At 42.7% G+C, this 27,617-nt stretch overlaps 2 protein-coding genes across 7 annotated transcripts in view; one reads left to right on the top strand and one right to left on the bottom strand.

Moving 5' to 3' along the window:
• The first annotated feature begins 36 nt into the window (after window positions 1–36).
• Window positions 37–19,450, top strand: NPHS2 (NPHS2 stomatin family member, podocin). The gene is made up of 8 exons (XM_055583652.1): window positions 37–356; window positions 4,202–4,305; window positions 8,020–8,092; window positions 8,971–9,053; window positions 11,814–12,017; window positions 15,038–15,093; window positions 16,490–16,568; window positions 18,197–19,450. The coding sequence occupies exons 1-8, from the start codon at window positions 83–85 to the stop codon at window positions 18,473–18,475; spliced, it is 1,152 nt and encodes a 383-aa protein (XP_055439627.1). The 5' UTR covers window positions 37–82; the 3' UTR covers window positions 18,476–19,450.
• A 7,138-nt stretch (window positions 19,451–26,588) lies between these two features.
• Window positions 26,589–27,617, bottom strand: part of AXDND1 (axonemal dynein light chain domain containing 1) — an 81,449-nt gene continuing 80,420 nt past the window's right edge. For all 6 annotated transcript variants that reach the window (XM_055582811.1, XM_055582810.1, XM_055582809.1 and 3 more), the window contains one exon: window positions 26,589–26,853. In XM_055582811.1, the coding sequence (XP_055438786.1) occupies window positions 26,789–26,853 (65 nt within the window). In that variant the 3' untranslated portion in view covers window positions 26,589–26,788. The remainder of the gene's footprint in view (window positions 26,854–27,617) is intronic.

The raw sequence follows: 27,617 nt of genomic DNA, 5'->3' as shown, positions 1-27,617 counted from the left end.
TATATTCTCCCCCAGAGATGCGCTTGCATCACTGCCAAGAGACGCCGCAGGAACCGCACTCCCGGGCCGGGTCGCTCTGAGGATGGAGAAGAGGGCTCGCAGCTCCTCCAGAGACGCCCACAGGAGAGGCAGCGGCTCCTCGCACAAGGAGAGCAAAAGAGCGAAGACAGACAGGGGCGGCCGAGGCCGCGGGCGCCGGGATGCCGAGCCGGAGCAGCCGGCCCTCGGGCGGGCAGGGAGCCCGGGCGAGCCCCGAGCGCCGGCAGCCACTGTGGTGGACGTGGATGAAGTCCGGGGCTCTGGCGAAGAGGGCACCGAAGTGGTGGCGCTGCTGGAGAGCGAGCGGCCCGAGGAAGGTACAGCGGGCAGGCTGAGGCCCCGGGAGAGGGTGCGGTCTTTCCAAGTGGTACCCAAGAAATGTCAGTTAGGGTGCAACGAGTCACCTCCCTGAGAGCTACAGAGGTAAGAGCAGCCGGCTGGACCTGCTCAGATTCCCAGGAAATGAAAGCGAGTTAGGACCCGCTGACCCACCAGTGGTGGAGACCAAAATGCATCAGAAGAAATACAAATAACATCCACCAAATACCATTGATGGCAGGGGTCAGCCACGGTTGGGAGGTGGGAGGAAGTGTGGTCCAGGTTGGGGACCAACATGCCAAAGGAACCCTGCAGCTGCTCCTGTGTCTGGAAGAGTATGTGGGCCCCTAGTTTAGGAAATGCAGGAGCTGATGATTCAGGGTAGTTTGTAGCTTATTCTCGGCTCTTCATCAGACTTAACCTAAAAGCATTTTACACTTTCTTTGTGCTGATCGGTCTTTCTAAAAAGTAGAGACAGCCAAGTAAAGAAAAGCCAGATCTCAACTAACCATTTGATCATAGGCAGAGCCTTACCCATCTATCAAATGGGGATACCAACAGTACCCACCACAGAGGGTAATTGTGAGGATAAAATGAGCTAACATAAACATTAAAATGAGCTAAGATAAACACTCAAAGTGCATATCTTACACAAAGCCTGAAAAGAATATACATATAATATAAATGCTCAGAGCAGAATCTTTGCAAGCTAAAAGAGGCAAGTTAGACCAAAGGGAGGGAATCACAGGGAACAGCGTCTCTTTGGCTTCTGCAGGTGAAACAACTCTTAGGAACAAATTTATCTGCTTCCAAACCTTTTTTTTTTTTTTAATTTAATTTTTGGCCACACCCTGTGGCATGTGGAACCTTAGTTCCCTGACCAGGAACTGACCTCATGCCTCCTGAAGTGGAAGGTGGAATCACCAGGGAAGTCCCTGACTTCAATCCATCTTATAATGAAAGAAGCAAAAACTCACTATCTTAATTATAGGATGAAGGAGGTTTAACTTTAAAGGAAGGTAAATAAGGAATAGTGTTATACTACATTCTGCTGACTACGAAATTTTAACATTTCCCAGCCAGGAGCACTGCCCCATATGTTGTAGCATTGAAAGCTATGACTTGAGAAAGATTCCAGCAGTTGGGCTGTGGTTTATGTTGACCATGTTAAGGCTATTTTTCCTACCTGATGCCTTTTCATGGATCAGAAATTTCTGATTATTAAAGGATTATTGGATTCACTGCTACATTAATGCTGAGGTTAGAGATCTGGTAAGTCTTGTGCTTCAGATCATATGGGTGGGGTAGGAAAGGAAGGGAGCTCCATTTTTGGACCCCTTACTTTGTGCCAGGCACAAGCTAGGTGCTTTACTGAGTAGTATCATTCCTATGGCACAGATAAGAAAAAATGCTGAGAAATTGTTACTTGCCCAAGACCTACAGGTGGAAACTAGAGAAGCCAGAATCTCAGAATAAGTCTTATTGAAAAGCCCATCCTTGCAGGGTGCTCTGCCTGATTTCTGGTCATGGTTCCAGCACTGCCACCAACTAGCGGTGGCCTTGGGCCAGTAGCTTCACACTGTGGGCCTCATTCAGTCTCTTCAGCTATAAAGTTACTAGAGCTAGCGGCCCCCCAAGTAGGGGATGAGTCACCTTAAGGATGAGACTCACTTGCTGAGTCCTTGACTGGGAGCTTTCTGTGGTTCCCAGAGGAAAGGGGAGCAGACACAGCAATACCCCCTCTCCTCCTCATGTAGTACCACATTTCTACCAGGCTACCTAAGACTGGGAGAAACAAAAAGAAGCTTCACTTCATTGAAATGTTGGAGATTCTCGCACTAAGGCGTATCTAAAGGCTCTTTTGACTTTAACATGTAATGTTTCATTTAAACCTAACAAACTGGATGTTCAAGGAACTCATTTTAAGAGAAAAATACTTTGTTAGTAAAACTTCTAAGTTATATTTGGGTATAGATATTAGTTTTCTGTTCATATCCCTAACTATTATATGAAGGAATTTTGAGGGCTTTCTTCACTTACAAAATGTAAATTTTGTCTGTATGTGCATTTACTTATTTTTACTTACCATGCTTATCACTGGCAAATGAAATATTATTTTAAACATGGCAAGAACACTACTATTGCTCTCAGGAAAGAATATTGTAAAAACCAATGTGATGCTGATAGAGTCATCTCTCCCCAAACTGGTTGCATGAGAAATAAATTCCATGGAACATGAATTCGTTTGGAGAAAACATCACCTGGTCAAATTTTGGGAAATACTAGGTTAAACAAAGTTAAGAAGTCTTCTTTGCTGAAGGGATTCTCCTAGCTTCAATATGCCCATGACTGTTGGGAGCTCCAGGAGGGGAACACCGTACACAGTATTTTCTAAACTCATTTATTCCGGGAACTCTTGATCTGTGGAGCACCCTGTGGGATTAGTGTTCTGTGGGACACCATTTGAGAACCGCCACAGACTGGCATTTAGCACTGAGGTTAGTTTTGTGCTGATGCATCTTGTTTATCTGCCCTCTTCAATTAATCTGCACATCAGTTTGGTGATGACCTTTCCAGTTACTTTCCCAGCATGGAAATAAAATTTTCAGGCCCACTAATTAGTTATCCGTTTCTATCCCTTCTCTTAAAAATGGACTTCTTACCATTTGTAATCTTTAGTCACCTTCTAGTTCTGTATGAGATTTTTTTAAACTGACAAATAGTGTCCCTTTGGCCAATATTCTAGTACCTAAAGATTAAAATTCTTGAGATTTCTGTAACTATTGCATTTAAATCATTTTCACTATCCATTTCGCCTTCCTTTCTACATTCAAGAATTATTTGCTGAATGTATGTTTCAGGCACTACTCTAGTCCTGGGACACAGTGTAAATAAGACAAGGCCCTAAGAAGCTTGTGTTCTTGAGATGAACTTTCCCTGATATAAATACCATTTATCACTCAAGCAACCTGGATGGTCTGTACTCCAGTTCCTTATCACCTTTTTATAGGCACAGATGGGCTAATATTACCCCACAAAGGTGATTTTCAGAGATTGTTTAAAGATCCACACCTTTACCCAAAGAAGGGGCTCCCAGGAATTCTCTGGCACTCTAGTGGTTACGAGTTGGAACTTTCCCTGTGGGGGCCCTGGTTCTGTCCCTGGTCAGGGGGATCTAAGATCCCACAAGCTGTGGGTTGCAGCCAAAAAAAACAAAAACAAAAAGCAACTTAAAAAAGAAAACAAGAAGGGGCTCTCATGCATAAATTTCAGTTATTGGGGCAAGTGATAGATGGGGTTGTAATTTCAGGGAAGATAAACCTCTGGACACATGTGTTTTGAATCACTTCAAATAACACCACACACACACACACACACACACACACACACACACAAAACAGTTTAGTGCTTGTATGTGTATATGTCATTTCATCCTTATGCCAGATATGAAATATCCCATGAGACAGTTATTATGAAATAGTCAGGCGATGAAAGTATTTCCTTGAATAGATGAGGAAACTGAGAGGTTGTGTGCCTTGCTTAAGGCCATCTGAACAGAAAATGGTGGCACCAGAACTGGAGCCCAGACCACACGTCCAGATGCTGTGCTTGTTCCAGGGTGCCCACCGCTGCCTTCCCAGGAGCCTATTCCACCTTCCATCGGCCCCCAAAGCCCGTCACACAGACAGGCTCTGGGAAACAACCACACTGATGTCCAGCTCATTCTACTGTTTCCAGCAAAGTCTACAAACTGATCCGACCCTAATATCAAGGACTGAGCTAGAGGTGCTAGTCAGTAAATGTGGCGAAGTTCCAATATAATTTTTCTTTTTCTTTTTTCAAGGTACCAAGTCTTCCAGTTTAGGGGCCTGTGAGTGGCTTCTTGTCCTCACATCCCTGCTCTTCATCATCGTGACCTTCCCTTTTTCTATCTGGTTCTGCATAAAGGTGAGATTCCATGAGGACATAACAAGTAATTTCCTGGTGTCTCTCACTTGCCACCCCATGTCCACTCTCATTTCTGTGTTTTGATACTTGCTGTCTGCTCTGCATGGAATACACTCACTCCCACTCACCTTGCAGAAAAGCTCTTACTCTTTTATACCTGCTCAAAGAGAACTGAGAAGCTTTCCCTAATTCCTCCAGACTGTCATTCCCTTCCTTGTGCTCGCATCTCCCCCACCTTTCTCATCCATTCTAGCAATTACCACAAGTATAATGTTTGTGGATACCCAGTCCACACCAGTATTCTTGGGCTTCCCTGATGTCTCAGCTGGTTAAGAATCCACCTGCAATGAGGGAGACCTGGGTTTGATCCCTGTGTTGGGAAGATCCCATGGAGAAGAGAACAGCTACCCACTCCAGTATTCTGGCCTAGAGAATTCCATGGACTGTATAGGCCATGGGGTTGCAAAGAGTCGGACTTCCCTGGTGGCTCAGACAGTAAAGCGTTTGCCTACAATGTGGGAGACCTGGTTTCAATCCCTGGGTGGGGAAGATGCCCTGGAGAAGGAAATGGCAACCCACTCCTGTATTCTTGCCTGGGAAGTCCCATGGACAGAGGAGTCTGGTAGGCTACAGTCCATGGGGTCGCAAAGAGTCCGACACGACTGAGCGACTTGACTTTCTTTCTTCTTTGCAAAGAATCAGACAGGACTGAGCGACTTTCACTCACTTTAATCTCTGCCATTAGGCTGAGAGCCCCTTCAAGACAGGACCTATATCCAGTTGATCTACACTCTATACTAACACAAAGACCGGCCCAGAATAGGTCATGATGCCTGTTATTAACACATCCAGGAAACCTCAGGCAGCTTCAAGAGATCACGTATGACAAACATCTTGGGCCCATAGGTGGCGCTAGTGGTAAAGAACCCTCCTGCCTGCCAATACCAGGCACCAGGAGAGGTAAGAGGTGAAGGTTCCATCCCTGGGGCCAGAAGGTCCCCTGGAGGAGGGCATGGCAACCCACTCCAGTATTCTTGCCTATAGAATCCCATGGACAGTGGAGCCTGGCAGGCAACAGTCCATAGGATCACGAGACACAACTGAAGCAACTTGGCATGCACACACAGGTGGTTTTACATGCGTCTGAAGCTGTCCCTGAAGTAAATGAAGACTTGTGTCAGTTCAGGAAGAACATACCAAGATGGAATTAGAAGTGCAAGGGATTTGTGGGGAGACATTGTAAGAAAGATTGAGATAGAAGTAGGGAAGGGAAAGCCTTCCGCGAATGAGGCAGATCTAACACCTGTGATCTGAGAAGGGGAAGGAAGGATTGGACAGAAGGAGCCTCAGACTGGGGGACACCTTCAAGAAAGTCTTGGACCTACTGAAAGGGAACTCCTGAGTGAAGTTTACCTCGGAGATGAGTCTCACAATGGACAGAAATGGCCAGGCCCTTGTATCCCTGCCATTCTTAGTCACTGGCCAGAGTGGCCAGGAAGAGCATGTGTTTGGTGGGAACGCTGCAGATGCTGCTGAGGCTGTTGCCAATTTCATGCAAGCTCTCCTTCCCCCTGTTCTTCTCCTTCATCTTCATAAGAGGGTGTTGGATTTTGTCAAATGCCTTTTCTTCACCCATTGAAGACGATGACATGATATTTGCTCTTTATTCTCCTAATGTGGTATATTGTATTCATTGAATTTTGGGTGTTAAATCAACTATATATTCCTAGGATAAGTCCCATTTGGTTAGGGTGTATAAACCTTTTAATATGTTATTGGAGTCAGGTTGCTTGTTATCTTGTTGAGGAGTTTTGCATTTATATTCATGAGAGATATTGGTCTATAGTTTTCCTTTCTTGTGATGTCTCTGTCTTGTTTTGGTATCAGGGTAATCCTGGCCTCAGAGAATGAGGTGGGAGAATTTGTGAAGAACTGCTAATAATTCCTCTTTAAATGTTTGGCAGAATTTACCAGTGAGGTCATCTGGCCCTGGACTTTTCTTTGTTGGAAATTTTTAAACTACTAATTCAATCTTTTAATTCTGGGTCTTTTTCACTTTTATTTTTCCTTCTTGAATCAGTTTTGGTAGTTTATGACTCTATAGGAATTTGTTTATTTTACTTGTTATCTAATTTATTGGTGTATAGTTGTTCATAGTATTTTCATCTGTAATCTTTTTTATTTCTATAAGGATAGTAGTGATGTCTCTGTCATTCCTCTTTGGCTCCTGATTTCAACATTTTAATCTCTTTTTTCTTGGTCAGTCTAGCTAAATATTTGTCAATTTTGTTGAACTTTTCAAAGAACTAACTATGGTTCTTTGGGTCCAACTATGGTTTCCGTTAATATTCTCTAACGTTTTTCTATTTTCTATTGCATTTATTTCCACTATAATCTTTTTTCTTTTTGCTTACTTTGGGTTTAGTTTGTGTTTCTGTTTCTAGCATCAAAAAATTAGTGTATTATTTTGAGATATTTCTTCTCATTTATTATAGATATTTATAGCTATAAATTTTCCTCTAAGCATTGCTTTAGTTTCATCCCATTCATTTTGATATCTTGATGTTTCGTTTTCATTCATCTCAAAGTGTTTTTCAGTTCCTTTTGTGATAATTCTTTGACCTCTTGGTTAGAGTGTGTGATTTAATTTCCCAAATATCCTTTTGTTATTGATTTCTAATTTCATTTCATTGTTATAGGAGAATATACTTCGTATGGTTTTAATCCTTTTAAATTATTTGAGGTTTTTTTAAATGGCCTAGCCTATGGTCTATCCTGGAGATGTTCCATGTTTTCATGAAAAGAATATGTACTCGTCTATTGTTGAGTGGAATTATGCATAGATATCTGTCAGGTCTAGTTTACTTATGGTGTTGTTGAAATCTTTTCTTTCTTTGTTGACCTTGTGTCTCGTTCTTTTACCCACAATTGAAAGTGGGATAGTAATGTCTCTAACTATTATTGTTGAATTGTCTATTTTTATCTTCTTTTGGTTTTTGCCTTATGTATGCTGGGGCTCTGTTTTTAGGTACATACATGTTTACCATTGTTATACTTTCCTAATGCACTGACACTTTTACCATTGCACAATGTCACTTTTACCATTTCACAATGTCCCTCTTTATCACTAGTAACATTTTGGTGTGTTGGTTTTAAACTCCATTTTGTCAGATATCAGTGTGGTCATTCCTGCTATTTTTTGGTTACTCGGTGTGGTGTAGTTTTTTCTATCCTTTTACTTTCAACCTATTTGTACTTTTGACTAGAAAGTGTGTCACCTACAGACAACATATAGCAGGCTCTTCTTGAAGGGTGATCTGAGCACCTGCATGGCTGCCTTAAGATTTGTATGTAGCTAATAAGAGATTCATGTAAAAGCTATTAATGCATCAGTCACAGCAAAAATACAAGATTAAATACGCTGTGATTTCTTTGATTTGGTGGAAGCAATTATTTTTTAGACAATCATGAGTCCCTAATCAAAATTCTGTCCACAGGCTCAAAAATTAACATGGCCAATATGCTTTTTCATTGGTTCCTGAAATTTAACATTTACTAAGTATGTATTTTGAAAATGTAAGTTTTAAGAGAAATTTTTTCTTGGTTCTCAAAACAAGAGATTTCTGATACTTATAATCACTGTCATGCCAATGTCTTTTGAAGACTTCATTTTTTTCTCTTAGAGTAATTCAAAAGTATTACATTTCCCTTTAGGTTGTACAGGAGTATGAGAGAGTAATTATATTCCGACTGGGACATCTGCTTCCTGGACGAGCCAAAGGCCCTGGTAAGAACAATCTTCTTTACACACCACCCCCCGCAAGAGACTTGCCAATTTCATCAATTCATGTATATTTGTAATATGGCCCTCAGACTAAATGAAGTAACTTGACTCATGATATCTTCATTTTTCAGTCTATTATTTGTAACACCGGTTATTAAGAAATTCTTCAGAGAGCATTACTACCAGGTCACTAGCGACCAAAAGAGAGTGGATGCAGAGAGCCATATGCCAGGGCCAGATTGGCTGGAGTAGGAAGTAGGTTAGGACCTATGGTCAGGCACCCTACACATTATACTGGGTGGGTGAGGACTAACTAGCCAACCAGAGGCTGGTATCACGACGCTGCTGTTCTGATTACCTCTGGGACTCCCAGTATAAGAAATACCACATGGAGGTTGCTGGCTCTAAAGTTTGTCACCTTGGTACACACATGGATTCAAAAACTAGTTTTTTACAGAGCACCTAAAAGGCACTAGTTCGGCACTAATGCTAACAATAATGCATAAGACACTCGTGTTAGAGAGTTTAAATCTGGTGAAGGAGACAGATGTGTAACCCAAGATCTGGACAGGTCAGCACCATGACCAAGCTGACCATATAGCCCATTTTACTGGGTGTAATCCCTGATTATGCCTGTTGTCCTGGTGTAGTCCTTTCCTTTCACCCTTAAACATGTCCCCTATGGAACAACAAATTATTTGGTAAACTTAGCAACAAAAAACACAACACAGGATGGAGGTGTGATGGCCCAATGGTCCATGCATAGACCATGGAGGCTAAGAAAAGTGACGCAGCATCAACTTGACACCGAAAAAGTGAACCCTAAACAGCCTCCGTGCCAGCTATTCACCTGTCACTTCCCTTATCCCCCCCCTCCCCAGGCCTTTTCTTCTTTCTGCCCTGCCTGGATACCTACCACAAGGTTGACCTTCGTCTCCAAACCTTGGAGATACCCTTTCATGAGGTAAGCCAAGTGGGGGATTTTGCTTTCTGTCTACATTTTTCCTGGCTAAGCACTCTACCAATTCTGGCCTAGAAGAAAATGACTATCCTTGCTCAAAAGCAGGAAAAAAAAAAAGAGAGAGAGAGAGATTACATCAAAATTTAAAACTCCGATACATCAAAGGACACAATCAGCAGAATGAAAAGGCAACTTATAGAATGGGGGAAAATTGCAAATATTCTCTTATAAGAGGTTAATATCCAAAATATATTAAACCTTATAACTCAACAAGTAAGCAAACAATCCAAGTAAAATGGACAAAGGCCTTAGTGATAGTTAATTTTATGTGTCAACCTGACTAAGGCATGGTACCCAATAATTTGGTCAAATACATCTGGATGTTGCTGTTATGGTATTCTTTAGATAAGATTAATATTCAAATTGAATGACTGAATAAAGAAGATTGCCCTCCATATATGATATATTGTATATACCTTGACTTGAATTGACATATTTCTCCAAAGAAGATATTTAAATAGCCAATAAACATGTGAAAAGATGCTCTGCATCACTAAAATCATTAGAGAAATGCAAATTAAAAACACAATGAGATACCACCTCACATCTATTAGGATGGCAGTTATTAAGAAAAAAACAAAATAATGTGTTGGCAAAGATGTAGAGAAATTGGAACCCTTGTATACTGTTGGTGGGAATGTAAAATGGTGCAGTTACTGTAGAAAACAGTTACTCAAAAATTAAAAATAGAATTAACATATAATCTACCAATTCTACTTTTGGGTATATAGACTCCAAAGAATTGAAAGCAGGGTAATTGAAGAGATGCTTGTATACCTGGGTGCATAACATCAGTTTTTCACAATAGCCACAAAGGTGGAAGCAATCCATGTGCCCATCAATGGCTGAATAAACAAAATGTGGCATATGCTGACAATGGAATAATAATCAGCTTTAAAAAGGAATGAAATTCCGGCATATACTACAACATGGATGAACCTTGGGAAAATTATGCTAAGTGAAATCAGCCAGTCACAAAAAGACAAATACTGTATGATTCCTTCTGTATGAGGAACCTGGAGTAGTGAAATTCAGAGCTACAGAAAGTGAAGGATGGTTGTGGGGACTGGGGGAGGAGAGAACTGAGAGGTGTTCAGTGGGTTTCAGTGTTGCAGGATGAAAAGAGTTCTGGATGCTTGTTGCTCAACAGTGTGAATGGACTTAATCCTACTGAATTGTGCATGTCAAAATAGTTAAGATGGTGAATTTGATGTTCTGTTCATTTTACCACAATTAAAAGTTAAATGTTGAGTTTACATCTAGACTTTCCTGTTACTGATTCTGATTTATAAGCCTTTCCTAAATGGTCTCCTACTTTCAGTTTGAGGTTCTTTCTCATTCTTTCTTTTGGCAAACAGAAATGTGAATAAAAATGATATTTGTTTAAAAGGCTTATTTTAGATAATAAAATGTAAAAAAGGAATAAAACATACACCTAATCCTGTTACCCATAGAGTTGATATTTTAGAATGTATCCTTCAAACTTTTCTATATATGTGGTTATACTTTCAGACAAGTATATATATATATATATATATATATATATATATACATACACACACTTCATATATACATATATATATCATATATACATATATATATCATATATACATATATACATCATATATATCAAACATACCATACATAGTATTTGGTCACCTATCCTTTTTCACTCAAAAATATACCGTTACCATATTAGCTATGTTTCTACCTCTGTTTTAAATAGACACACGGCATTTCATTGTGTGGATTTTACTCAATTTACTTAACTAATTGAGTTTAGTAACTGGAATTTACTCAACTAATTCCCCATTGTTGATATTATTTCTAAACTTTTTTGGCTGCTGCACTGCATGGCATGGGCTTCCCTGATGGCTCAGTGGGTAAAGAATCCACCTGCAATGCAGGAGACACAGGAGATGTGGGTTCGATCCCTGGGTCAGAAAGATCCCCTGGAGAAGGAAATGGCAACCTGCTCCAGTATTCTTGCCTGGAAAACCCCATGGACACAGGAGCCTGGCGGGCTACAGTCCAAAGGGTCGCAAAGAGTCAGACATGGCTAAGCACACAGGCAGTGCATGGGATATGGGATCTCAGTTCTCAGACCAGGAATTGAATCCAGACCTCCAGCAGTGAAAGTGCCAAGTCCTAACCACTGGACTGCCAGGGAATTCTCTATTTCTAATTTTTTCTTACAATAAGCAATACTGTGAATCACATCTTTACAGTTAAATCCTGAAAATATATCCTTTTGTCTAAAAAAGGAAATGTTGTACACATACATCTCTTAGGGCTTTTGATATGTATCACAAACTGCCCTCTAAATATACACTCAATACACATGAGTACTGGTTTCCTGGAATGTGTTGCTCTTTTAGCAGATTTTTTTGGCATCAGTTTTAAAAGACCTGATATACAATCAACTGGATGTTTTCATATAAGAAAATTATTCCTGATTTTTTTTTACAAAAGGATTTATAACAGGATTCCTTTAAATTGAGTTGTTTAGTATATTTAATACAAACTCCATATTTTTTTCAGTGTCTATTTAATTAAAAACTGAGCCAACTACTCTTTTTTTTTTTTCTTACTATTATCTTTCTCTGAGAAAATACCCTTTGGACATATTTAACCCCTCTATCCTTATGTGGGAAAGAAGCCCAAGAATCAGGCCTGTCATCCAAAATTTTTTTTTCTGCCTAGATTGTAACCAAAGACATGTTTGTGATGGAGATAGATGCCATCTGCTACTACCGCATGGAAAATGCCTCTCTTCTCCTAAACAGTCTTGCTCACGTGTCCAAAGCTGTCCAATTCCTTGTGCAAACCACCATGAAGCGTCTCCTAGCACATCGATCCCTCACAGAAATTCTTCTTGAGAGGAAGAACATTGCTCAAGATGTAAAGGTACTTAGATGAGTTTAACACCAAGTATGTTGAAATATCCCTTTGCCTTTTATTCCTTTCTTCGTTGACCATTTACTGAATCTTCCATGTGCCATGCATTCACTGTTAAAGGTACAGTCCCGAAAGGAGCTGACAGTTAAGAGATTGCCAATCAGACCCTGAACGGGTCCTAGTCACCCATCTGTGCAATTAATCAGTCATTGCCACACTTTTTCTTCTCACCCTCCCCCAGTGGCTGGAAGGAGGGGTTGGTGGGATAAAAAGATGATAAGGAATGAATCTGGGGACCTTACAGTCTAGTTGGGGAAACAAGCAAAGCTAAATAATGATAAAGACTGAAAAACTTCATCAGGTTAAAAGAGGCAAAATATCACAGACCTTTAAGTGGTTAATTACCCAATCAATGATCCAGGTTTGATTGAGTTGGGGCGAAAAGAGAGAAAAACAAGAACTGCCTCACAAGCAGCAGCATCTAGCCCCGCAGAGAGCAAGCTCAGCAACTTCGCTCACAACCAGGGTGGGTGTCTGCGATTCTTACCAAGACAAGTTGGCAGAGGTGTTCAGAAGAGAGATGGGAACAGAGCAGCATTCTAGGTAGCCCGCCAGTCAAGTGGCAGTTACCATCAGTGATGGAGGCTGTCATTGAGCCCAAGAGGCGCCCAGGCCCTGAACTGAGTTAGGAGGTTACGATCAAGTCTAGCTAAAGGAAGACCTCCTACAGAAGCAGCAAAGGATTGAAGGCACTGATAATGATTATTCTTGATGAGGCCCAGGCAGACACAGCTGAGACAATAAGGTGTCTGAATGTTTGTGGCTTGTCCAATTCATCACTGATATAACGGATTAGCATCCTAGTGAAAATGGAAGAATTCAGGAAATAAGAGAAGCTGCAAAGAGAAAGTTAGAACAAGAAGACACGCGGAAGTTGCTGCTCTGGAATTTAAAAACCACTCAACTGCACTCTTGTGTGCTTCCCTCTATCCTCCTTTCATCCCTCTCTTTCTGTTTATCCCTCCTCAAGGGATAATGGATAAGGTCCAGATGCTTGACATTCAAGCTTGCCCTTGTTATGCTGAATTATAATTTATGTATTTACACATTTGTTTCCCCAGACCTTGAACTCCATTCTGTCAGGGATCATATTTTATTCATCTTTTTGTCCTCAGTACTTGGTCCTGGGCTCTTACACAGTAGCCAGATCCTGGGTTTTTGGATGAGTGAATAAATGACCCAACTGTTGTAGCCTCAGCTTTGCCGTCTTTCCTCTTGTGTGTCTGATATTCTAGGCGAGTGTTTCTCCAGCATTCAGTAACTATGCTTCCATGCCTTCTCTTGGGTTGTTCCTGCAGAGTTGGACATGGCTGAGCGACTAAGCACAGCACAGCACTGCACCAAATACTTCCCTTTTCCCCACCGGCAAAATTGTATTGTTCTTTAAGATGCCACCTCCTCTGTGAAGTCTTTTTCAACATTTCTTCCTCTCATCAACCCCTCAAATTAGTCTTCTCAGGGTTCCCAGTGTACTAAGTTAACTATCTAGTCCCCAAGAAATCATCAGAAATAAGTTAAAAAGGAAAAAGAGTATGGCCCACCTATTCCTCCATGCCTGCCCCTCCTTTCCAGAACCCACAGTTCATTTTCTTCCCACTCCTGGGATGGGGAGGTAGGGGAGACGGGTGCCACCAACAGGAAGTGAAAGCTCTCATAAATGAATATTATATGGAAAAGAATATCCTATGAGAGAGAGACTAAAAATATTGGTTCTCTAACTGCATTTTAGAACAAATTTAACAAATGTGCTGTGTGCTAAGTTGCTTCAGTCGTGTCCAACTCTTTGCGACCCTACAGACTGTAGCCCGCCAGACTCCTCTGTCCATGGGATTCTCCAGGCAAAAATACTAGAGTGGGTTGCCATGCCCTTCTCCAGGGTATCTTCCTGACCCAGGGATTGAACCTACATTTCTCATGTCTCCGCATTGACAGGCGAGTTCTTTACCACTAGCACCACCTGTGAAGCCCCAATAATAAATGTATTTTAGAGCAAATTTAACAAACATACCATCTCTATTATTTCTTATAGCTTTTGTAACAAAATACCACAAATCACCACCAGTTTTATCTTATGGTTTCAAGGCCAGAAGTCCAAAACACACCTCACTGGGCCAGAGTCAAGGTGTCAGCAGGGGCTGGTTCCTTCTGGAGGTTTGGAGAGGAGAATCCATTTCCTTGCCCTTTTCAGCGTTGGGTGGCCGCCTGCATTCTTTAGATCATGGCCCCTTCCTCCGTCTTCAAATCACAGCACTCCAGCCTCTGCTTGCACCATCACATCACTTTCTCCTCCTCTGTAGCCAGATATCCCCCACCCCAACCATGCTTCCCTCTTATAAGGACCCTGGCAGTTGCTTTTTGGGCCCACTGGGAAGATCCAGGATAAGGCCTTCATTTTAAGAGCCTTGAACTTATATTGCATCTGCAGAGTTTCTTTTAGGGTGACATTCACAGGTTCCAGGGATGTCTTTAGGACCCATTAGTCAGCCTACCACACCATCTTTAATTCCACAAGTACTTGTTGAGTTGCTGCTGCTGCTAAGTCGCTTCAGTCGTGTCCGACTCTGTGCGACCCCAGAGACAGCAGCCCACGAGGCACCTCCGTCCCTGGGATTCTCCAGGCAAGAACACTGGAGTGGGTTGCCATTTCCTTCTCCAATGCATGAAAGTGAAAAGTGAAAGTGAAGTCGCTCAGTCGTGTCCTGCTCCTAGCGACCCCATGGACTGCAGCCTACCAGGCTCCTCCGTCCATGGGATTTTCCAGGCAAGAGTACTGGAGTGGGGGTGCCATTGCCTTCTCCAACTTGTTGAGTGGCACTGTGCAAACTAAACAGTGTTTTGCAAGGCCTCATAATGTTAAAATGAAAAAGGGAAGGACATAATGTCCTTTCAGAAGAAATGTGCTTTCTCAGTGCAGTGGCCATCAGTGTACCCAGAGGTTCCCACTGATGTCTCAACTCTTCCTTCCACAGGTTGCCTTGGATGCAGTGACCTGTATTTGGGGAATCAAAGTGGAGAGAACAGAAATGTGGGTAGGAAATTAACCAGGAAGAACAATACGATAAAGGAAAATATTTTGATTTTATTTAAAAACTTCTGTTTGAAAAATTATTTTCATTGAATGAGTACTGTAGACATATTAGCATAAATTTGGAAGAAAGAAAAATTTGCATATTATAACTATAACACAACCACTATGAACATCTGGGTAAATAATTGTCATATTTTCTATGGATCTAAACATTTTCTAAGGTAAAATTCACATAACATAAAACTCATCATTTTTAACCATTTAAAATTGAAACTCAGTGGTTTTTAGTATATTCACAGACACAAACCACCACTACCATATAATTCCAGAAGATTTTTATCATCTCCAAAAGAAAACCTGCGTCCGTTAAGCAGGAACTCTTCATTTCTGCCTCAACCCCCAGCCCCTGACAACCACTGACTCCTCTCTGTCTCTCTAGATTTGGCTATTCTAGAAATTTAATATAAACATAATCACACAATCTGTGGCCTTTTGTGTCTGGCTTCTTTCACTCACCATAATGTTTTCCGTGTCCCTCCATGGTATAGCATGCAGTGTTTCATTCCTTTTTACAGTTGAATAATACTCCATCGTGTGACTGGCTATGCCACGCTTTGTTGATCTACTCTCAGTTGATGGACATTTGGGTTGCTTCCACTTTGGGGGCATTATGAATCAGGCCGCAATGAACATTCATGTGCAAGTTGATATGTGAACATGTTTTCACTTCTCTTGGGTATATACGTAGGTGTGAAATTACTGGATCATCTGGTAACTCCATATTTAACTTTCTGAGGAACTGCTAAGTTGTTTTCTATGTACTTTTTATAGTTACTGTCAGGGGAAAAAAATCCAATTTTCTATCTTTTATGCAGTACATTAAGTACTTGGTCAGTTCTACCCTTTTTGATTCAGTCCTCTTTTGTCAACTTAGATGACTTCCCTCGTTATTAATAGCATGGCTCTTCAAGGCTGTTGTTCATTATTCAGATTTAATAGCCAGAATTCAGATTAAACTTTAAGTGGGAAAATTATCATAGTGTTTTGTGGGCCAAAAAGTTCATTCACATTTTCTGTAAGATGCTATGGAAAAACCCGAATGAACTTCTGGGCCAACTCAATACAGCAACACAAAATTTGCTTTACTTATAAAGAGAAAACCACAGCTCTACTACAGCATCAGTGATAATAAAAATCCACATTGGAGGCACTGATGCTTAAGCCCCTCTTCTCTGCCCACTGTCTGCGCAGAGGTCTAGGGTGGCACACTCTGCCTAATCAGAATCCACTGTGTATCATGAACCGAGCGTAGAGAAGGTGGCAGGTTTGTCTGAAAGCTCCGGCTGCTAAAGCTGCACTGCACACTCACCTACTCACCCGCTTTCTCTTTCAGTAAGGATGTGCGCCTGCCGGCCGGGCTGCAACACTCACTGGCGGTGGAAGCTGAAGCCCAAAGACAAGCCAAAGTGCGGGTGAGCCAGCCCTGAGCATGCCATCCTCCCGCACAGTGGAGGAGCATCAGAGGAGCTCCAGAAAATGCAAAAGAAAGCCTCCTCATGGAGAACATTTCCCTTTTGCTCCTCACCTATCCATCCAGGCGCTGGGGGGAATCTGGCTTGTGCACACACCACACTATTAAAATTGTTCTCCTTGGGCGTGCTCACAGCCTTCTAATTGACCAGTGCAACATCTCTTTCCCTGTTACACCCTCTCTCTGATGCTATTGGTAACAGTGACCTCCTCCTCCCTGAGTCTTGCCTTCACTCTCTTTCCCTAGAGGTATCTCCCTGAGCTCCATCCTTCTTCTCTAGCATGGCATCTCTCATCCATCACCAGTCCTCTCTAGGTTAATGACACCCAGGCCTGTATCCTTAGCTCTGTGCAAGCTCTGGAGGGACAACCATGTCAGAGCACACTTCCCTCATCTCTAGAGCCCAGGGGAGGCTGTGCTACACATGGCATCTGCTCAGGTGTGCCAGTGAGAAGATGTGGCTACCAGAGGATTGGGTGTGGGTGGGAAGGGAGTCAGGAAGAGGAAAATGAGGGCTGGAGGGGAGGCAAATTTCCCCTTAAAGAACAGAAAGCAGGTAAGGATGGTATCCATCTACCAAGAGGGTGGATAACTTTGGAGCATTGGTGGACAAAGATGGGGAGGAAGGCAGTCCTCTGGGCAGAGCTGCTTCTAGATCTCTGAGTCTAGTGCCCTTTGCTCACTTTAAGGGGATATTTGGGTGGTGACCTTTTTCGTGCTTTTTCTTCTGAAATGCTAACCTGAGTTGGGAGTCATTCTTTCAGGATTGCGTGTCTTTGCCTGGAATGCTGGCCAACCTTTCCTCTAAAATGGCAAAACTCTACTACTCTTCCAAGGCCCACCAGACATAGTAATTCCCCTAACACTTCATCTCTACTTGTCGTAGCTCTTAACAAATCCTGCACCAAGTTACAATGAACTCTTTGTGACCCCATGGATGGTAGTCCACCAGGCTCCTCTGTCCATGGAATTTTTCAGGCAAAAATTCTGGAGTAGTTTACCATTTCCTCCTCTAGGGGATTTGAACCTGAGCCTCTTGCATCTCCTGCACTTCCAGGTGGATCCTTTACCACTAGTGCCACCTGGAAAGCCCATTACAATCAACAGTACATCTCTCTCCCTAGATCAAGATCTTAAGAAAAAAAGGCAGTCTGCTCCCCTGTGCTTATCAGCACCTGTTCCACAGTAGATACTAGTGCTTGTTGAATCACCCTGCTGCTGCTGCTGCTAAGTCACTTCAGTCGTGTCCGACTCTGTGTGACCCCATAGACGGCAGCCCACCAGGCTCCCCCGTCCCTGGGATTCTCCAGGCAAGAACACTGGAGTGGCTTGCCATTTCCTTCTCCAATGCATGAAAGTGAAAAGTGAAAGTGAAGTCACACAAGTCATGTCCGACCCTCAGCGACCCCATGGACTGCAGTCTACCAGGCTTCTCTCCATGGGATTTTCCAGGCAGGAGTACTGGAGTGGGGTGCCATTGCCTTCTCCGTGAATCACCCGAAGTAGGAATAAAACCTTCATGGAGAGAAGAAAAATCACACATTGTTTTTCCTCTCATCCCTTGTCTAGATGATCGCTGCAGAAGGGGAGAAGGCCGCCTCCGAGTCCCTGAGGATGGCAGCCGAGATTCTATCAGGCACTCCAGCCGCTGCTCAGCTTCGGTACCTGCACACCCTTCAATCCTTGTCCACAGAGAAACCTTCCACAGTGGTTTTACCTTTGCCATTTGACTTACTAAATTTCCTGTCTTCTCCAAGCAATAGAACTCAAGGAGGCATCCCCTTACCAAATCCTTCCAAACCTGTTGAGCCGCTGAATCCTAAAAAGAAAGACTCTCCCATGTTATAGGAAGAAACAAGGATCATGTGACTGCAAAGAGGGCTCCATATAACAGCTACATCCCCGAGCAAGGCCCTCGGTCCTCAGTTCCCGCTCTTTCTTTTGTTGCCATGTGAAATGCCCTTGGAATGCATGAAGCCCCGGTGCAGCGACACACACAGGAAGACAGTGAAATCATGTAATGACAGAGAAGCCATATAACATGTTTAGGTGGATCATCTGATCAGAGGAATTATGGGAAAGAGCTTTAGCCAGTGTTCTACTTCGGAAAGAATTTTGAGTCTACATATGGCTGAATTTTGACTTCTGAAGATGTAGTTCAAGTGTCCTTTTCCCTAGATGCCCTCTAGCCCCTTTGGGAAGGGTTCTTTTTCTCCCACAGCCCTTTCTACATGCCACTATCATTATGCTTATCACACTGTGTTGTAGTCTCATACTTATGAGTCAGGCTTCTCTCCTACTATGAACTCCTCAAAAGCATGTCTTAATAATTCCGTCATTCCACACTCTAGCTTGTATGCTCCACCCAAGGTTTTTGCACCTGAGAAGGCAATGGCAACCCACTTCAGTATTCTTGCCTGGAAAATCCCATGGGTGGAGGAGCCTGGTAGGCTGCAGTCCATGGGGTCGCGAAGAGTCGGACACGACTGAGCGACTTCACTTTCACTTTTCACTTTCATGCATTGGAGAAGGAAATGGCAAGCCACTCCAGTGTTCTTGCCTGGAGAATCCCAGGGATGGGGGAGCCTGGTGAGCTGCCATCTATGGGGTCGCACAGAGTTGGACACAACTGAAGTGACTTAGCAGCTGATAGCTGCACCCCAGTGACACTCCTGTATTTCTGAGTGAAAGAGAGATACTTGTGAGTACATATTCTAGTACTTGAGCTGGACATAAAATGTATACCTAATTAAAGAATTTCAAATGAATTATTTTTATAGAGACTCTTTTTTTTTTTAATAGAGAAATAAAAGGATAAAAACACTTACCTGGTACATGTTGCTTATAATCTAAGGAAGCATTGTGATAAATATAGGGCTGATGTACTTTCAGTATAGAATTTACCAGTTTTTGGCTTAGCCAAAAAATTTGTTTTGGTTTTTCTGTAACATCTTATGAAAAAACCCAAATGAACTAGTTTTCCAACCCAATATCTATTCTTTAAATACTAGTAACATTATGTGATCTACACATGCCCTAATTTAAGTCTTACTTTCCATTAACTTGTCCTATATAATTAGAAGTATAGGAGCCTGATGGGCTGCCATCTATGGGGTCTCACAGAGTTGGACACGACTGAAGCGACTTAGCAGTAGCAGCAGCTACAGAAAAAAATTAGCCAAGTAAATAAGAAAGCATAGTGAGGTATATAGGAAATTCTCTAAAAACTTAAGTAATAACATATAGAACATTACTAATTTGCAAAACTATAACAAATCATGTTAGTAAAATGCTACATATAATGGCAATTTCCATGCCGTTTGTACAGAGGGAAATGGTGGTAGCTCTATTCAGTGGCTCACTATTTGGTGATTTCTTTGTCCTTCAATCTGCCTCCTTATTCCCCATGTTATTTGATGTTATTATTTTATATTGAGTAAAGGGGATCAGCTATGTGGTGACAGATGGAAACTAAACTTTTGATGGTGAATATGCTATAATATATACAGAAGTCAAACTTAATGTTGTACACACAAAACTTATATAATGTTATATACTAATGCTGCCTCAATTTTAAAAACTTCCTAACAGCACATTGTAATAAAGCTGGACAAAATGATGCCAACCTTAGGGTCATACTGTCATACATCTCTAAGCTGCCTCCTCATCTCCATTCACAGCTGGGAAAGCTACACATTCTCACCCAATCTCACTAACTTAGGATTTCAGCCAAGCAATCCATCTTCCCAAGGTTACAATGGACGTATTAGATGACTTCAAAACCCACGTATTCCTACACCATGCCAAATTAATTTATTGATATAACAATCTGCTTATAAATTTGCTAATTATTGAGACTATAACTTTCAATTTTGTTTCAAAAGACTGTTTCTTCCAATTCTGAAAAATGTTTCCATATCTTATTATTAAGAGTCTTTCCAGTCCTTCCTCCCAAAGATCATACCAGTTCGTGGAGGAGTGGCAGTGCTGAAAGTCATGGATTGAGTCACCTCTGCTGGAAGAAGTGCAGGATTCTGAAGCCCAAGAAGCAAGAAAAGTTCTAAACCATGCAGAAGTGCCAAAATACAAAGTGTAGAATCCAAATGGCTGTCAAATCCAAGTGAGCCAAAGGCAGCTAACAAAAATTGCCAGAACCAGGAATATGATGCCAGAGAGGAAACCAATCACTGATGAGGCAGTGATTGGATGAGAGTTGGAGCGGGGTTGGGGGGAAGCTCCTGGGTGATTTCCTAGAATAGCTAATATATTAGGACTTGTAGTGTGCTTTTGTGGACCAGCTAGGGCACGGTCATAGATGGTCCACCTCCCATTTAAAGGACCAGTGGCAATTAGAGCCTCCTTGAAGCGGGAAGTATTTCTCATGACCAATGCCCATACCCATCCAAGTGTACTGGTTACTGGAGTTAAGGTGGCATCAAGGATAGTTGGTCACTTTTTGCCCCATACAGATGGTTCCTAATTTCAGGGTGGCAAATGTTGGCATGAGCAATGATGGAGGTGGTAAGATCATGCTGGTTCTTGTCTATGGCCATACCACCCTGAACGCACCCGATCTCATCTGATCTCGGAGGCTAAGCAGGGTTGGGCCTAGTTAGTACTTGGATGGGAGATCATGCTGGTTCAGGCATAACCAGAGGCAGGAATAGAACAATAAGTGAATGCCAGGGTAATAATGCAATGATGACTTTTAGGACTCTTAATAATTCCTTAGAGCATGGTTCTTTTTGTCAATGGCAGATTTGTCTATATATCTGGGGGATGCCTACGGTATCACCCATTGGTTGGTCTCCTCTGATGTCTGTCTCGAGTCAACATTTAAATTGTTCACTGCCTTGCAGAGAGTACCTTCCAGGTCGTCTTGAATGATCTATGGCATCTTTATGTATTAACCAACTTTTAGTTAGGGTAGGAGGGTTTGATGGGAAGGAATAATGGGGATAAGCTGCTATGAAACTGTTCTTGGTGAAAGGGCATAATGAGTAATCAAAGGCAGATTCTTCAGGGACTTCTTAGTGAGCTGATAGTGCTGCCCACAAGGTCTCAGCAGGAGAAGTTTTCTCTTGAGGCCCAGGTGCTACGTTCCAACTGTTACTGATCTTGAAATGATAGTAGAGGACAAGCTGGACAGTAGAATCCAAAACTAGGATACATACTAGGGAACAGTTTTTCTCTGGAAATTTACTTTAATATTAACAGAGTAGCAGTGTCTTAGTTCAGGCTGTTACAACAGAATACCATAGATGGTGGCTTATAAACCACAGGAGTTTATTTCTTACAGTTCTGGAGTCTGGGAAGTACAAGATGGAGATAACAGTTTATACAAGTCAATATCCAAAACACAGGTCATCCTAAGGGGGTTAGCAGGACTTCCTTGGAACTTCAAAGGCAAGCCCCACATCACCATTATCAGGGCAAGACTAGAACTCTGCAGTTTGGACTCCCCTGTATCTGGGAGCATGGTAGGTCATTCTGCCAATGTTTCTGCATTCCACATCCTTGGGGACCATTTCTGGATGATAGAGTAAATATGTTCCTCCTCATTAGATTGCTCCTGGTTGCTGCAATGCTCTTTGGCAGAGTCTATCAGGACCTGTGAAGGTTCTGATGTCCTCTAGAATTTTGATTTGTGTGTCAGTGCATTTACTCAGTATTTGAGCTGAACAGTATTAGAGAATGTAGAAGTCAAATCCTTTTGAAGAGGGTTCATCAACAGCACTTCTAGTTTTTTTCTGAGCTTGGAGGGAAAGTAGCACTGTTAACTAACAGCTTGGACTCTGCTGTCAGATACACCAGATTTGATCCCAACTCTATAACTTACTAGATGTTTAACCTTGGACATACAACTTATTCTGACATGAATGGGGATAACAGTAGAAACCACCTCACAAAGTTGTTGTGACTAAACAAAGTAATTTGTATGCAATGCTTAGCCCAGCGCTTATAAATAAATCATGACTATTATTATTTTTCTGATTTTAGCCCAGTAGATCTCAATGACAGTAATTGGGTCCATCCAAATAGGAGCCTGGCCCCTAATACAGGTTGTCCCTATGCTTCAAAGTTATCCCCCAGTGGCCAGGAACTCATGTCCCCACAGAGGTTGTTCTTGGATAGAACCAGCTTAAGAATCTGCGCATGAGGTCTCCTGTATTAGAATCCTCCCACCCTGCAATATTTCAAGCATTTGTTTCAAAGGTATAGAGCTCTTCTTTATGAAAGTAACATAAAAGCTAGACAGAAGAGAGGAGGTTCTCCTCTTGATCAGCAATAGTTCCAGCCATAAATCACACATGCACCTCTTTCTTACCTTGGTTTGATTATTTGGGTGACCAGAGCAGAAAATGGGAGATGGGTTAATAGCTGTATCTTATAAACTCTAGGATCTGCTGGACATCTGAGATGGAAATATACCGTCTGCCCAAAAGCACTTTGCCTTGGTGAAACAGATGATGGGAACTGTTACTCTTACCTTTAGACTTTCAGAAGTTTTCTCACAGATGGCCTAGAGGTAGCCTAGGATCAGGGGCTCATAGGACCCAACCCCTGCAAGTACAGGAGGATGCTCTCCATACAAAAGCCACTGCAAACCAAAAAGATGTGCAGGAGCCCTTTCATTAGCCATTCCAGAGCCACAGGAACACTGCCCAGGCCAATGGCACCGCTGTGTACTGGATTGTTTAGGAACCTCTGGAAGGCTGCCTTCACTGGTCTTGCTCTTAGATGCCCCATCTTAGACAAGTTGTACCATCTACTAAGTCCTGCGTCTTGAAAACCTGTGCATGGCAGAGCTCATTTTTGAGGCCGGGGGATTAGTGGGCTTGCTCAACAGTCCTGAATAGGAGACTGTCTTGAATGAAATAGGCAGACTTGGCTGGAATGAACTGTCTGTTATCCAGAGTAGAAGTTTTGATGAACTCCAGACACAGCCTCAGGCTCAGAGAGCAAGCACCCTTGGTTTTGGAAGTAAGCAGGCCCTAGGCCACAAGACTAAAACAGTTATGCTCCTAATTTCAGAGCAGCTCCTCTGCTTCCTGTGGGAGAATGCTTGCTCATAGGTGGCAGGCTTATTTGGAATTCCAGAAGTGGGCACAAGGTGCTCTAGATTTGGGGCCCTCAAGCAGAATTCTTGGCAGTCTTTGAAAGTGTAATGCAAAATGTAGGTTACCCAGGCAACATCCGAGTCATTGACCTCCGGCTGGGAAAGGCCAAACACAAGAGGAAAGACTAGCCAATGTGTGCCAGAAAGTACCAAGTGGCTTGACCACAGTCAAGTGGGTAGAACCTTAGTGTAGAACCAGAACTCTTGGGAGAGAGTTGTACGGTACCCACGTGTGTGGGGTAGGTCTGGGTGTGTGGTGAGGAGCCAGGCCTGGTAGACTGGGGACTTGCTCACCAAACTTCCTGAGGTCCCTAAGACACTACCACCTCAGCTCCCTAGGAATGTGGAACATGTCACCACTGAGACTGGGACACTGAGGAGTGTGATGAGGCCCATCCGGTCAGCACAGCTTCGTCTGAACAGCTGAGCGCAGAGTGGCTGGTCTCCTTTGTCACAAGCACAGGAGCCTCACTGCCAGAGAAACATAATAAGAGCTCCTCCCTCCACTCTGCTCAGGGGACCACCTCAGGGTCACTTTGAGAAGGTACGGCAGTGTCTCAAGGACTACCTAAAATTTCTCACAAGTCAGCTACTTGGGAAAGTGAAGATGCCCAAGACCACTTTGAGAAAGCTGTAGTGCAGAGGCCTTCTCAGTAGAATACTTTTTTTTTAAAACCACCAAATGTTCATTACACCTTCCTACCACCAGCCTGATTTTATCTGGGTATTTCCTTTCCCTGTACTGTGTTCTGTCTCAACGAAACAGAAGAGCCAGGGGTCCTTCCTTCCCTTTTAAGAAGCTAGAGAGATCCCTGACGTCTTCTCACCATCCCTGGTACAACCATGGGTGGTTTGTGACTACAAGGCGGCCTTTCTCCCTCGTGGGACTTTAAGAATAATATAAGGATGGAAGAAATGACTGGAGTTCAATTGGTGGTAGCAAATGGGTGAGACGGTAAAGCAAATTTTGCTTCTGATCTAAACTGCCTGATCCTATCTTATTCTTAGCCCGGTTCTTTAAGACTCTCCTTCAATCCTTCAATTTGAGCTCCCCAACATGCTTTCAATAAGTTATTTTTTCATTTGGGGGTTGCAAGAATGGGTTTTTGTGACTCACAACCAAGCCACCCCAACTGGGTACCCAACATCTCGTTCTAATTGTAGTGGCATCCGGCCTCACTCTGACCTTTAAGAAAGCCTTCCACCTAACGGAGCTGACATATTCTGAGGGGCCAGACCCATGTGTTCAGGCACGGGGGCTGCTGATTTCTATGAAAACGACCGCTCATTCCTACAAAGCAGGGAATTAATTTTTTTCAAGTGTTCTAAAATTTCACCAAAAAACCTCAATTTGCTAGAATCATTCAAGAATCTCTCTAGGAAAGTGAAAAGGTGGGGCTTGCTCTGCCCGACCAAGTGGTACCTGGAAGTGTGAGCCAGTAGCTTGATCTGTGGCTTTCAGGTGGGCCATGTGCCTAGTCAATTGTCTGAAGAATTTCATGTTTTCTTTCCCCAGAATTAAGGAGTCATCCAGTAGGCCTAGATTGACCCCAAGCAATTTTGAAACCCGCCCCACAAACACTTTGGTATGTGTGGGTCAAGGCAGGCCTGACCAGGGGTTGGGCTTAAACAGCGCTGAGGACTCTGTAGTCAGAGGGTTTCTGAGGCTTAAGGAACAGACAAAATCCTACAATCCCAGGAGATAAATCCAAAGGAACAGCAAATATGTGGAACCAAAGCAGGTCAAGAAATCTCATAGGTGTCTGGAGCCAGGGGGAGATAAAACAAATGCAAGAGAGCCCGGAGAAGTGAGGTATGAGGGACTCCTTGCCGCGTGACCGGCCAGATGCCCATTTGTCATTTGCAACATGCTTTTGAAGCCTGGTCCATCTCTAATGCCAAGATGTACCCAGGGTCATGAACAGAGCAGACAAATGAGGCAATAAAAGTGAAAAATGGAGATTCTGGGTGAATCTTCAATAACATTGGCCCCTGTGAAGGAAGTCATCTGAGCAGTGGCCTGGTGGCCCATCACCATTGTCAGACAATCCCGACACAGAGCCAGCAAGCTGGGGTCTTAGCAATTATCTCTGAGGTCTTGGGGAGTTTTTGCCCATTTGGGGCCTCAATTTCATCTTCTGAGAAATGGGGGGTAAACAATCTCTCCCTCTACCTACTTTGCAGGGTTATTGTGAAGACTAGATAAATCTTAAGAATGCCTGGAGTAAGGGTCTTCCCTCCTGGCTCAGTGAAAAATTCCCCTGCCAATGCAGGAGATACAGATTTGATCCCTAGTCTGGGAAGATCCCACATGCTGAGGAGCAACTAAGCCTGTGTACCACAACTGTTGAGCCTGTGCTCAGGAGTCCGGGAACCGCAACCACTGAGCCCATACGCTGCCACTACTGAAGCCCCCGCACCCTACAGCCCTTGCTTCACAAGAGACGCCACAACAATGAGAAACCCGTGCAACTAAAGAGTAGCCCCCACTCACCTCAAGTAGAGAACAGCCCACACAGCAACGAAGACCCAGCACAACCAAAAATAAATAAATAAAATTATTTAAAAAGAAGAGAAGAAAAAAAAATATTTAAAAAGAAGGAAAAAAATTTTAAATTATTTTAAAAGGATTCTTTCTTACTTTCTGAAATAAGAAATCTGAAAATGCTGCAGAAACCTAACAGTGTTATCAGGATCCCCTCTTTTAAATTGAAAAAAATAATGCTTTTTATTTGCCATTCTCCTCTGCAGAGTTCAAAGTCCTCAGAAAGCATAATTTTCTTGACAGAATCTGATACTTTTCATAGACTTCTGCTGGGAAATCAACTGAAGAGGCTAGAAAACCTTTACACAAACCATTTTTAATTTTGGAAATAAGCTAATTGATTGATTGCCTAGAGCCATCACTGTGACTTTTAACGAGATGTTCCTGAGTTGTCTGCTGCAAAGGGAGTCCCGTCAGTTGAGCCACATTGTCAGTTCAAAAGTGCGGAGATATCCGGGATGGGCGTGGTGTGGTGTAGCCCAGCAGCCTGTGGTTGCTATTTGGGTTTCGTCTTGGATTTAGTCCGGAGTTTGGATTTAGAACCCTCCTTGCGCTGTACCTCTGAAAAGACCAAAACAATTATTGTAGTAATAATACCTTATATTTATTAAGGACTTTCGATTTTACAAAGCATTTTTAAAATTCTGTCTGCATGAGTAAGCCCCAAGCTACAAACCATGTGCCCAAGATTCGACTCCACATTGGTTACTGGGATTGAGAATGTATGTTCTCAAAGTTTATAGGTAATGAGGATAGAAGAGAAAGAAGAATATTTCTTCCTTCTTTCCTTCCTTCCAGTACATACCCCAAACTTAGTAGGCAAAAATTTTCAAATAGAGCTAGGTATCCAGAACCCTCCCATATCCATGGCTGTACTCCTGTGTGTCTCTTGGTCCCTGTTCCCTCCAGTCTGTCATGCACAGATCCTACACAAGCCTGCTGTCTGACTGCACCATGAAATGAAGCTTCTCAATTGTTTGAAATCCTTCTGACTGGCTGCAGCTATCTTCCTCCCGCATTCAACGGTCCCCTTGTTCACATCGTCTTGTCCCCATTCCTCATCACAGGCCTCACTTTGATCAGAGGCTAAGCCCCATTCATCTTTGTAAACACCAAGCTCCATTCCTTTCTTCATCAATAACTCAGAACACAGTGATTCGCTAACTGTTAAAAATAATGACATAAAAATAAATGTCTTCCTACTCCATCCAAATCTTCTCCTTACTCAGCATTCACAAGGCTCCTTCCTTCACTGTATGATTTTCCATTCCTTCACTGAACAACGATTAGGAAGAAGAGATCTCCCTGCACTAACTCATAAAATA

The sequence above is a fragment of the Bubalus kerabau genome, chromosome 5, assembly GCF_029407905.1.
Source record: "Bubalus kerabau isolate K-KA32 ecotype Philippines breed swamp buffalo chromosome 5, PCC_UOA_SB_1v2, whole genome shotgun sequence".
Taxonomy (NCBI): Eukaryota; Metazoa; Chordata; class Mammalia; order Artiodactyla; family Bovidae; genus Bubalus; species Bubalus kerabau.
The sequence above is the reverse complement of the archived record's forward strand: the minus strand, read 5'-3'. Positions and strand labels throughout refer to the sequence as shown.

Excerpts from the sequence above, each read along its gene's own strand:
- NPHS2 (XM_055583652.1), top strand. The coding sequence starts at position 83 with ATGGAGAAGAGGGCTCGCAGCTCCTCCAGAGACGCCCACAGGAGAGGC. Across the intron at positions 357-4,201 it reads GAGCGAGCGGCCCGAGGAAG|GTACCAAGTCTTCCAGTTTA; the intron begins GTACAGCGGGCA and ends TCTTTTTTCAAG. Across the intron at positions 16,569-18,196 it reads AAAGACAAGCCAAAGTGCGG|ATGATCGCTGCAGAAGGGGA; the intron begins GTGAGCCAGCCC and ends TCCCTTGTCTAG.